This window comes from Hetaerina americana, unplaced genomic scaffold (genome assembly GCF_022747635.1).
Source record: "Hetaerina americana unplaced genomic scaffold, ioHetAmer1.1.p SCAF_7, whole genome shotgun sequence".
NCBI classification, from domain to species: domain Eukaryota; kingdom Metazoa; phylum Arthropoda; class Insecta; order Odonata; family Calopterygidae; genus Hetaerina; species Hetaerina americana.
Window position 1 is genome coordinate 23,517,323 of NW_027287316.1, and position 12,764 is coordinate 23,530,086.

The window sequence follows — 12,764 nt, forward strand, 5'->3', positions numbered from 1 at the left end:
GATTTATTTCTCTTTATCCTTGGTCAGGAATTAAATCGCAGCTTGTCAGCCAAGCTGTCAATGTTGATGGCAGGAGGGGGAGGTGGTCAAGGAGGTGGAAATGATCAGTCATCCTCCGCAAGTGCTTCATTAGAAGTGTCCACACTCAGGAAGGAACTGGCTGAACGGGATTTGCTTCTTGCTCAGTTAGTCACCTCAAGTAAGTCATATTGCTTAATTTTTTTATGTGGTTCTTTGAAAATTAATGAACAGCAGGCTTTCTCATTGCTGAGGTTACTCGGCTTTTTTTTCTAAAATAATGTAGTAACTGTTCAAGTTTCATGAAATAGTGTGACTTTAATAGAGTAATAATTAAATTGATGAAAGCTTAAACTGGAATGAACATATTAGGCATGTTTGCGGTAAACTTCCCAAAATTTCTCATACCCTCAGAAACCTAGCAAAGGTTGTAGATACGGCAGTTCTAAAAACACCCTACTTTGCTAATTTTCATTCTCTGGTGTGGTATAGAGTAACTTTTTGAGGCTCTACTACTGGTTCTAAAAGAGAATCATGCACACCTCATTTTATATAGCTTGAAATCTTACCTGTAATACATTTGTATATATATATATATCATGTGTCATCATGCTTGAGAAAACATGTGTCTATCCATGATTATGCCACGAGACAAAGATAGAAGGTGAATGTATTACAGCATTCCACTTATTTGGAAAAGGACCCCTCTATGCTGGCATTAAAATTTATAATCATTTACCAGCAGGTATAAAATACCAACTTATATCAGAAGTTTAAATCTAGGTACAGATCTTTTTTAATCAAGAATTGTGGTATCCAGAGTTTTTGTCTTGAATTGTTTTAATTAAGAATTGTTGAGCTAAATATTTTTTGTCTAGGTGTGGCAAATGGTAATTTTATTATAATATATGTATGTGCATATCTTTTTATTTTTTGGTGGTATATCTTATAATTTACCATTGTAAAATAACAAGATGAAAAAAATAAATAAATATTGGCTTCAAAGAATCAATCTAGAGCAGCTTGGTTTGATAGGTGAGAATGTAGCTCAATTCATTAGAGTGTTCCAGGTTACCCTCGTAAACACGTTTTTGTTCTAACACCATTTTTATGCTCAAAGTAATGTGATTATTCTAACCAGCATATAATCTCACCAAATAAAAAATATTGATAATTATGAGTTTATTATCTTGTATAATGTTTACTACCCTTTGTAGTTAATATCTTAAATAACTATTTTTGCCAATTCTTGGTGATATGAGCATGGTACTGAATGTTAAGTTTTAAGAGAATCTGAATATTGTCCAATGCCCCAAAACATTTAAAATTTTACAAATTGAGCTTAACTAGGTCATTATATGAGGTATTTCTGGAAAAGATCCTATCATGCAATATTTTGAGAAAAATTTCCCTACTAGAACAATGAGGCCTTTTAGGTCCCGTTAGGACCTCACACACCTATCCCAACATCTCTTCCATTTTTCAAAACAATCAAAGAAGATATGGTGGGATAGGTGCGTGAGGACCCAAGGGGAGTACTTCAAAGGGAACTAAGGCCTCATTGTTCTAGGTGGACTATTTTTCTCATTATATTGTATGGTTGGATCCTTTCTAGACAGGCCTTGTATGTTAGCCTAATTTGTGGATATATTGCATTTGACTAGGTCAGCATCTGATTAGTTAGATAGCTGGTCAATACAACGCATGACTTCTTAGCACAGCAGTAGCCATGTACTTAAATTTCCTTGTTAATATGCAAAAATTTCAACCATCTAAGCCTTTTTTTTGTAAAACGATTCCTCTGGGAAAATTGGGATAATTGCAGTTATTTTAGAAGAATCCTGTCCTAATACTTTAGAGTAATAATGATATATTTGATAGTTCTCTATCAAATCATAGTCAATGTATTTTGGTAGATAAACCTTAGCTAATGTATTTTGAATCTAGCCTGAGGTTCCATCGCCTTCCATGAGCCTTTACTGGTGTTGTCATATGTTGCTGTAACTTAATTTTCCATATGACTCTTATGTTAGCATCATTGTATCTTTTTGCCGTTTCTTATTCCCATTTAACTTCCTTCAGAGTTTATCTAATGCATGTTATTTCTAAATATGATTCAGCCCTCATTTTGCATGCTGTGCATGCTGATTCCTCATTGACAATACATGGGTATTCTGCCAATTGAGTAAATTAATTAATAATTATGTGAAATGATTTCTACGCATAGTTATACATTTTAAGCTGGAATGTTGTCAATTGGGATTCACTGATTTTTTTTAAGGAATCAGAGGCATTGGAATCTAGAATTAATTTGAAAATTAGGCTTGGAATTCCTGAGTTGTTCTGTCATTGAAATCACTTATCGAAAGACATCTCTTACCTGACCATGTTTAGATAAGGAGCTGGTTGCCTGCAAAGAACGTCAGGAAATAGAGCTGGCAGCACAGAGGGCAACACTGCAGGAACAGAGGACACACATTGATATCCTGGACACAGCCCTCACCAATGCCCAGGGGAATGTCGTGAGACTTGAAGAAGAAGTAAGTACAAGTATCCCTTGTCAGTGTTGTGGTTTGTATTCCTGGAAAACCCTGCAAAGTTGAAAAAAGGCATTTGGATAATGATTAAGCTTATGGTAAACTCACGATTTTCTCTGGTAATTGCTGATTAAATGTGCATAGTTAAGCAGGAAGCATGAACCACATGCAGTTTTAATTACATATTTTGTATTCTAATTGTGGAGGAGGAATTGGTGGTCAGAGAGAATGCCCTACTAACAGTGACTGGTGAAACAGAGCTAAAGAGAATTTATCATTTTTAATGCTTATTATCAGTAAAACCATGTGTGTGGCTGGCAAAAAATGAGTCTTCCTATAATAGGATGCTGTCATGCAGCTCAGACAGTTATGTAATTTTAATTGAGCATCCAATAGTTGTATTGAAAGGGCAAAATACAGTATTTCACTAAAATTGATTTTCCCTCATTGTGTCTACCTGTTTCACCAGAGTCAATGAATATGTGCTTTTGAATTGAGAAATGCTTTTTGCAAATTCCCAATATGTGAAGGAAGGAGGGCAAAATGGGGGTATCCCAGCTGGTGAACCTTGAACATATTGCCTGAATTCATGTAGGTTGTTTTTTTAATTCCTAATTTTTTTAAATATTAAACAAATCAAAAGAAAAAAACTTGTGTCCATCCAAAACCTACCTTAACTGGTAGAATGGCAATAATAATAAAAGTATCAATTGACTTATATTCGAGCCTCATAAAAATTTCTTTCCATATCTCAGGGATATGTATTTAATCGTAGAATAGAATTTTTTATTATTTTTCATGAAATTTAAGTGAATTTTCTATTAATTGCATTTTGATAATGACTGCTTATATTTTGTATCCAATTTCAAGATTTTGTTAAAAAATTGTTTTGTTTAGTGACCAGATGTTTACTAATAATAATTATTTAAATAATAATTTGCTAACTATAATGTTGCTGATCTGTTTGAAATCCAATAATTGGAATAAGTATGGACTGGTGCCCCCATAATATGACCAATGCCAAAAACTCTAATAGGGAATAGAAAGACACTGATCCAATGTTAATAGCTTATTATATGAAGGGTGATCGGAAGTTAAAAATGCTTTTGGAAGATCAGAGCACTCTTGATGTATTACTTTTGTAAATATGACTTTGAGATCTATTGTCTTATGAACTGATAACACCAATTGCTGATGTAGAATATGCAGATATGGAAAGGTAGTACAGCAAAAGCAATGACATTAAATTTTGTTGCTCAAGCTGGGGTGCCCTAAGACATAATTTTGAAGGAATGGAACCCACAGAACATCCTCCGCATTTCTTAGAAATGAGCCCTTCATCTTTTGAAACACTTTCAAATAAATTAATCTATCCAGTGTCAGAGGCTGGTTGGTTTTCTGAACTGTTGTGTGATCCATCTCAATATCAATGAAAATGGATTGGCAGATGTCGTAGGTTAGGGTAATTACAATTAAATTATGGAAAGTGAAATTCATCTTAATAAAATACACCTAAATGCTTCTAATCACCACTTGTTCCCATTGTAAAAATACGATGTATAATGCATTCTAGGTGTCCATGTATCCCTGGAATGCTTCTGTACAAAATATTCAAAATAACTTTTTTCCAAAATATGTTTGTGGTTTTTGGTATCGTTTTGGTCAGCATCTACTTGAGCAGATGTGGTAAATGATTAGGGATGATTAGATTGGGTTCTCATGGTTCCTAATATTATATAAACACTTCCTAGGTAAGGAAACTACTTATGGCTTTTTCTGGGTTATTTTCCCTTAAATGGTGTATATAATTGTCATTGTGTTATATCAATGTTCAAAGTCTGATGTAAAGGTCAAAGTGTTGTTTTCAGATTTAAGCAAAATGAATAAATCAAGATTTACCACCAAAATACCTATAACTACAACCCCTTGAGAGGAAATCAATAACATTCTGATGAGTAAACTGTCTTAAGCTTTTAAAGACGAGGTATAAACCTTTATTTTGAAGGGGCATAAGGGAAGTTAAAATTATAGAATGCTATTTTCCTACATTCATGAAAGGTGACTGACATTACTCAGTGATCAATGAAGCTCAATGAAGGCTCTCTTTTATCATTAGCGAAACAATCATTTTCCTGTACACTTAATTCAGCTATATACTTGGCCAAAAATTATGTTAAGTTTATCAAAATTGGTTATAATTCTTTGCTTTTTTCATTTTCAATTTTTAAGTGTCAAGTTTTTCCTTAGGTCACACAAGTATTTGCTGAAATTTTAATTTGTGATTTACAGAGAAAAGAATCACATGCCGGAATTGACTCATTTAAGGCTCACCCACTGAAGACACAACCTAACTACCTGCAGTTAGTCCTCTCCTAGAACAACTATGGAAAAAGAAATGATACTACCTTCTAGTGTTTCCTCGGGGCAAACTTAGGAAGTTTTGGGAACCCCAACCAAGAAATAGCAATACCAGGTCACAAGCACCGTAATCGCCTCTTTGGACCAGTATTATTAACTTGAACCCTTCAAATACCCTGCTTCTTGATTTCTTCTCTGCTTATCAAAGTGTGAAATATTAATGGCAAATGATGAAGTGGAGTGGAAGATTTCTGTGTTAGATTTGAATGGTTGATTTATGCGACCATGTGTTCATGTCTTATCGTTCAGAATCGCAAGAAGCAGATGTACGTGGAGCGTGTGGGGCAGCTGCAGCGGGCCCTCTCTTCCCTTCAGCTGGCCAGCGATCGGAGGGAGCAGACAGAGAGGAAGCTGCGCACGCAGCTGGAGAGGGAGATCCTGGAGCTGAGGGAGCGGGAGGGGAGCAAGGAGTGCGGAATGGGTGGAAAGGGAGGCGGGGGCGATGGCATGGGGTTGGGCGGGGGTCCCGGCGATGGGACAGGTATGGGCAGGGGCGATTTGGAGAAGAAGGGAGATGGGGCGGCGCACGGCGAGGAGGTGCGCGACCTGCGCAGACAGCTGCGTGAGCGGGAGGAGCGCATCCTTGCGGTGGAGGCGGAGCTGACGAAATTAGAAAGAAGGTGCATCCAGGAGGGTGCGCTGATGCAGGCAGCCATCGATGCGGCAAGCATTCCCAAGTGCGTGGTGTAACATCTGATTATACATATTTCAATGATCCACTTTAATTGTGTCATTTATAATGCTTGCAGAATGTTAGTTTATGAAAAGTAAATGTGAAAATTCTCATCACAGTTTGGATGAGATATGTATTCAGGGATGCTATTGCAGGTTTTAAGTATTAGTTGGGAAAATGTGAAAAAATGAGCAGAAATAGAATTTGAAGAATGCCATTTAATGATAATCTTGAACAATTATTGCTTAAATGTAAAGGTAATTGTTAATGCATAGTATCATTTTATTTTTCCCAGTGCACCTTGTTATTTTCTGGGCTTAATCTTTCTCATTAATTTTTGTTCACTCATGCAGGGATGCTAAGATAGCAGCTTTGGAACGAACTAGTCAAGAGAGTGAAAGGCTTGTCGCAGAGGCTCGCTCCGAGAAGATGCGACACATGGATGAAGTGCACGCAGCTCAGCGCAAAGTCGCCGACCTTGAGGCCAGGTATATTTTATGGGGCTATTGTTTTTTCAAAAAATATTTTTATCTCATGCCTTTAAACTGCAACTGGACTAATAGCAAAATTTACTTATGGTTTGAAAATGAAGACTTGACTTGTAGGCACTCACATAAATGGACAATTTTTACAAAATTCTGAGAAAGCCATATTATACGAGGTCTGTCCAATAACTACGCGAACTGAGACCATACAAACTTAATTTTGCAAAATTTAGTCTACATAGATTTTGTTCCCTTCAAAGTACTCTCCATTCATTGCTATGCACTTATTCCATCTTATTTTCCACAGTTTAAAGCAGCCTTGGAAGTCCTCGGCTGTTAGACTTGTTAGTTTTCTCGTTGTTTCTTGCTTTATTGTGTCCGCATTTTCCCAGTGATGTCCCCTCATTTTTGCAATGTTCACATTTTTGCAATTTGGGAATAGGAAAAAGTCACAGGGGGTGGGATCTGGCAAATAAGGAGAATGATCAAGGATGGTGATTGAATTTTTCACCAGAAACTGGCAAACAATCAATGCTGAATGTGCAGGTGCATTGTCATGGTGAAGGATCCATCCATCACCTTGAGTCAAATTTGGTCACATGCAAATACCCAAATGCTTGAGAACTGTAAGGAAGAACTCAGCATTTACTGTTTGTCCTTCAGGAAGAAATTCATGATGAACAACACCTTTGACATCAAAGAAAACCAGGAGCATGACTTTTATTTTCGATCAGCTTTTTCTTAATCTTTTGGTTCGAGGTTCATCTTTTGCTTTCCACTCCTTGCTTTGCAATTTTAGTTCAATGTCATACTCGTAAAACTATGATTCTTCACCGCCTATTAAGAAATCCAGCATCGTTTTCTAGTGAATTTTTCCAGTCAGTAACACATTCAACTCTTTTCAACTTTTGATCTGGTGTCAGCAGCTTGAGCACGATTTTTGCACACATTTTATTTAAACCCAAATGTTCAGTTAAAATAGTGTGCACTGCTGATTTTCCTAAATTCAGTTCATCAGCTATCAATCGGGCAGGTTTTTGACAATTGGTAAGGACAAGGGACCGCACACGATCAATGTTGTCATCAACACAGGTGGCTGAAGGTCGTCCCGGCCTTGCATCATCCTTGGCGTCTCGTTGGCCATCTTTAAAATGTGTAATCTATTTGAAAACGAATGTTTTCTTCAGAGCATTATCACTGTAAACAGCTGTCAACATTTCAGTAATTTCTTGATAACTTTTACCACACTTCACCGAAAAACTTGGATGTTGATTCTTTGCTACATGATTTCGTCAATTTCCATTTTTGACAAACAGTAAAAACAAGGACAACAGAAAATGACATAACTGCCCATAGTAGCACTGCGTAACATAGCGCTGCTAGTGGGCAAGGCTATAGTCCACATCATGGCCACCAGATTACACCAGTTCGCGCATTATATGATAGACTACGTATATCAGGGTTCGCTGTAACAGCCCGAGGGCCAGACTTTCAGGTAGTTCATGGGCTGTTATGGGAGAATGTTTGACTTCTTTTCAGTAAGGTTTCCATACGGCTCTGTAGTGTTTGGTGTGGTAGTTAGAACATGCTTGGGGTAACTCTGATTTAGCACTCCCTTCCCTCTTACTAGTCTAGCCTTGGAAACAAGTTGAACACCCTTGTACATATTTCGAGCAGTAAATGTTTAAGTAAGAAGCGAGATATTTCTGATGTTACTCATGAACACAATCTATCAGGTCAAAAAACATTTGGTATCATTGCATAACTGAGGCAAATTTAGTTGTATCATAAGATTTTTTGTTACGCATTACAGTAAAGAGTAGTGTCTCATGCATGTGGTTTTTTTAATTTGATTTTTAAGTCACCATTATTTTGAATTTAAGACTCAAGGATCTGGAATCTCGACTGGCAGAGAGGGATGCCATGATCAGGGTGCTACAGAAGCACACGTACGAGAAGGAAGTGGTGTTCATCTCGTCCCCGCACCACACCCCTCACACGAGTGGCCTCCACGCCAGCAGTTTTCACAGCGGGGGTGGACTGCATTCGAGTAGCCTTCACGGTAACAGTCTGCATGGAAACTCATCGCTTCACAGTAACAGTCTCCATGGGAACAGCTACCACGGGAGCTCTCTGCATTCAAGTGGCCTTCACGGATCCAGTTACCATGACAGTAGTGTGTATAGGGTTGCTGCTGCTGAAATATTGGCTACAACTAGGGAAGAACTTGGTAAGACAGAATTAAATCCGTTTAAAATGCATAAGCAAAACAAAGAGTGGCAGTAAAGGCTAGTTATGTTTTGTTCAAAAGAAAAATGAAAACTATGAATTAGCACAAATGGGGAAGGGAGGTGACAGTTTGTTTCATTTCTATTGCCTCTTCGCTTCATTTATACGTAGGTAAATGTATAAACATCACTATTTTATTTGTCGATTTTGGATGTGAATAATTGCATATGAATCAAAGTTTGGATTGCAGGTTTGTTAATTATTTTTCCTGTTTAATGCGCTGATTTCTTGAGCCTTATTCAACTCCATTAAAATATAGGTAAAAGTATTTTTATAGTATGTTTTAAATCATATATATACCTAGTTAATGGGCTCCCTAAGGTGTTATAAAAAATTCTCTCTAGTATCCTTCTTGAGACAGGCAATATGAGCCACACCAGCTGGCCAATCTTTGCCACCCTGAAGTCCCAAATTCTCACAGGCATGTATATACCCTGAGGTGGCCAAGATGGCCGATCAGAGAATATCTATGCATGCAGGATGGTTCAGGAAGGATAGTCAGCTAGGTTGGCAGCAAATTGAACATACTTCCAGGTCACCACATATGACGGATTCATTTTCTTTAACAAGTCCAAATACAGTTCTATAAATTGAGCATCAGGAAACAAGGTGCCTCTTCTGTGATGCAGCATGGCTAGAAGGGCTTGGTTATCAACAAATATAGTGATACTAGCATGGTCAGGTATAAAATCAATGAAATACATAAGGCCACGCAGGGCTGCAAATGATTCGGTTTGAAAAATGGGCTGTTCAGATTTGAATCTTTCGGCATATTCCAGGTGCGACTCAGGGGATACCAGGGCCCATTGCCATGGCACGGTGTCCGAATAAATTGAATAATGTAGTGCAAACCCACTAATGAGCCGATGGCGTTGAAAAATTCTATTGTCCCACACTCTTGAAATTCATTCAATATTGCACTGGTATATTTTGGTGACAAGAAACATAGGGAGCCCTAGAATCCAGCATACCTTTGACGAAAACCTGATCACTTTAGGGATGTCAGTTTCTCTCAGCTGGGGCACTTGTAGGAAAGACGAACGGAGTCACATGGGAGAACCATGAGTGAGCTTAAATTCAAAATATTCCGTGTCTAAAGTAACACCGAGGTAATTTTAGTCATTGATCATGTACTCAAACACACTTTTCAAAGTTAAATACTACACCAAGATCGTTGATTAAAAAGGAAACAACTTCTTGGACAATGTCCTTGTCCTAAGACAGCAGAATTACCAGCCAATCACCTAAATAGGGTAACAGTGACTGACACTGGAACGCCAAGTTATCAGATATTAGTGAAAGAATCATTCTATCAGTTAAGGTGTATTTTAACAGGCCCAACTAAAACAATCTTACTATCTATCACATTGATCTGAATCTTATTTATGCACAAAATTTTGCTTTATATAAGTACCCTTATTTTGGGATAGTGGGGAAAGATTTTTAATAAGCTATTTTTTTAGGTACATTGTATGACTTTGAAATTTATTTGAAATATATTTTAATTCATCCATGCTAAAATGTTTGCTAAGCCCTGAATAACTTTTGGCTTAGGACTGCCGTTGTCTTTGAGCTGTACATTATTTTAAATTAAGTGAGATTAAAATAATGAGATTTTAGCCTTTTTTTCAATAATAATTCTAGATAATTTATAGATAAGTAGGAATAAGAATTGTCATCCATGGGGTTGGGTTTTATAATTATTCATTGTTTAATGTTTTGGATATTAAAAAAATGAATTTGCAGAATTTTTATTTCAAATCGCAAAATAATTCTAACGTAATTATAATGCAGTTATGATGTATGTTGATGAATTGGAAAAACTATTGGCATGAAGTATATTTTCCCATTTATCATGCACATGTTTTATCTTGAAGATGTTTTTACCGTTGCAATTTTTAAAGGTTCAGTGTCCACGGCTAGTGTGTTCTCAACTGTAAACAGCAGCTGCGGTATAGGAGGAGGCTGTGACTCCTCAAGTGGTGGGAATGTTGGAAATCTTGGTGGTATATGCAGTCCTGGTGCTGGGAGTGGTGTTGGGATTGGCAGTAGTTCCTCTGGCCTTCGTTCTGTTCAGTATGGCTCTCCACCCTTAAACAGTACAGGGACATCATCTGTTGGAGGTAAATCATAAATACTTGCACCACAGATTAATAAAAAATCATAACAGTAAGCATTACAAAGCATGCCCTGGATAATGTGAATTGAAAAGTGATGGACCAATCATTATTGCAGCAATTAGGAAAAAAATCTGCCATCTACTTCCAGGTATAATTTAACCTTTCCAAATCAAATAAAATTTGATTAAAGGATTAACTTAATGTTTTATGTTGATGCTTGTGCCATTATTATTTAGTCGGCAGACATCCAGAAGTACCAGAATGTGGTGCCAAATGTCAGTAGTTATGAAATTAATAAGCAGTTGATGACATTTTCGACGCTGAGTAATCTATGTGTTAAAGATGACTGCATTTCAACTACACTCGTGTGGGTTCATAATTTTATGGTTTTCATATGCATGACTGTTTTCTGCATTTATATTAATTATTGCAGTCTTCATGCTTGCGGATGTAATAATTTTCCACCAAAAAATCACAGCTGTCAGATGTTCTTAAAATGAATGAATTAATGTTGAAACTTGGTCCCTTCATTAGCACAATAAATTTTGTGAATATTTTACTTCAGATTTTGGTGCTTCTTAATGAAATAGTCCACCTGGAAAATATCACAGCCATCCATTGAAATACAATTATGAAATGAGACATGAGCACCTGGACTGAGTTAAGATATCTTGAAGCTAATTTAGAAGGAAAAATATTGAATTACAAGGATAGGATGTAATGCCATTCATAATTATATTCTCCAGGATTTTTCCTGAGAGGAATATTAATGTGTAAATATTTAAAATTGATTAAAGACAATAATCTTTTTCCAGGGGACACCTTTGGGGGTGGCAGTGGTGTTGGAGGTAGCAGTGGGGTTGGTAATGGAAGTAGGGAGGGTGCATCCTCGAATACGATAATCAACTGCAGCTTTGATGATGCAAAAAAGTCCCTTGACGACCAACTCAAAGAACTTGATTCACAGCTCTTAAGCAAGGTATGAAATTGACTTTTACTTTTAAAAAATGTCAAGATTTGACGAATGTTCACTGAAGAGCTTATGAGTAGTGGATGTGAAATAAGAGGAATTGCTATATTGTGTCACTTGAAAAGAGGGTTTTATAATAACTAGCAGGTTGGTCAAAGTGTAGGAGCCTGACAAATTGAAGTGTACGCAGTATCTGTTTCTCAGTGAGGTGTCTGCAAAAGGTATCTGTCCCCAGTGGGGCGGCCATTTAAGTAATGGTATGTTAAAAAGTATTGAGAAAGGCAATGGGAAACTGCCTTGATTACCAATGCTACCCTTAAATATGGTGGATGCAAAGAGGAAATAAATCCTGGAAACTACAGGATTCTGCCCTCTGGACCTGGTGTTTTGCCTGCCAACAGAGGGAGATAGCACTGAATTCTTGAACAACTGAGTTGAAGGCTGAGGTAAAGAAGACCCAGAAGAGGTCTGCATTGGTTAGGATAGGTGCATGGAATGTTCAGCAATGATGAGGGCAGGAAAGCTTGAAAACCTCAAGAGAGAATGGAGAGTCAGTGGGGATTACTGGGGGAGATAATTACAGAGTGTTTTTCTTTATTGGATAGCATGAAGTGGCCTCAGTGCTGAATAGGAAACTGGGTAAAAGGTGTGTTAGTTAATGTAGAGAAGGTGAGTGATATAATTCTTCTGATACAGATAAAAACAGACCCGACCAATCTAGTGGTGCACATGTCAACAAGAAGTAACTGAGAGGAAGATTTACACAACTTATTAGATCATTAGAAAAATAATTGGGATGGTGTCAGAAATTAAGACCTAAAAATAATGGAGTATGAGAATGTAGTGGAAAGCAAAAGGAGGAATGGGAGAGAGGTAGAAGAATACATTTTTGGAATAAGAAATGGTCTTGGAGAGAAAGCAGTTAAGTGCTACACAAGAAGGGATTTGATAATAACTAACACCTGGTTCAAATATGGTCATTAGGTGTAGGTATATATGGAAATGCAAGGCGATACAGTAAGGTTTTATTATGGTTCAAAAACGATTAGAAACGAAAGCATTTGGAGGGGTAGGAGAAAGCCAAAGTGGACACGGGAGTAAATAGGAAGGAGTACAAAGAAAAACTATAAAAGTGTCTAAATGAGGGTAGGGAAATGAAAATGGCTGGGGAAAGTTGGGCAGAGTTAAAGAATAGGATAAAAAGAGGAGAATAGGAAGCATTAGGAATGGAATGAATTAGTGGATTAAGAAATC

At 37.2% G+C, this 12,764-nt stretch overlaps 1 protein-coding gene across 1 annotated transcript in view; it reads left to right on the forward strand.

Annotated features, from left to right (window-relative positions):
• The window catches only part of LOC139696572 (uncharacterized), a 41,594-nt gene that overhangs the window by 13,138 nt on the left and 15,692 nt on the right, over positions 1-12,764 (forward strand). The window contains exons 8-14 of the mRNA XM_071595377.1: positions 28-199; positions 2,413-2,558; positions 5,223-5,650; positions 6,000-6,134; positions 8,015-8,361; positions 10,325-10,543; positions 11,356-11,519. Of these exons, the coding sequence (XP_071451478.1) occupies positions 28-199; positions 2,413-2,558; positions 5,223-5,650; positions 6,000-6,134; positions 8,015-8,361; positions 10,325-10,543; positions 11,356-11,519 (1,611 nt within the window). The remainder of the gene's footprint in view (positions 1-27; positions 200-2,412; positions 2,559-5,222; positions 5,651-5,999; positions 6,135-8,014; positions 8,362-10,324; positions 10,544-11,355; positions 11,520-12,764) is intronic.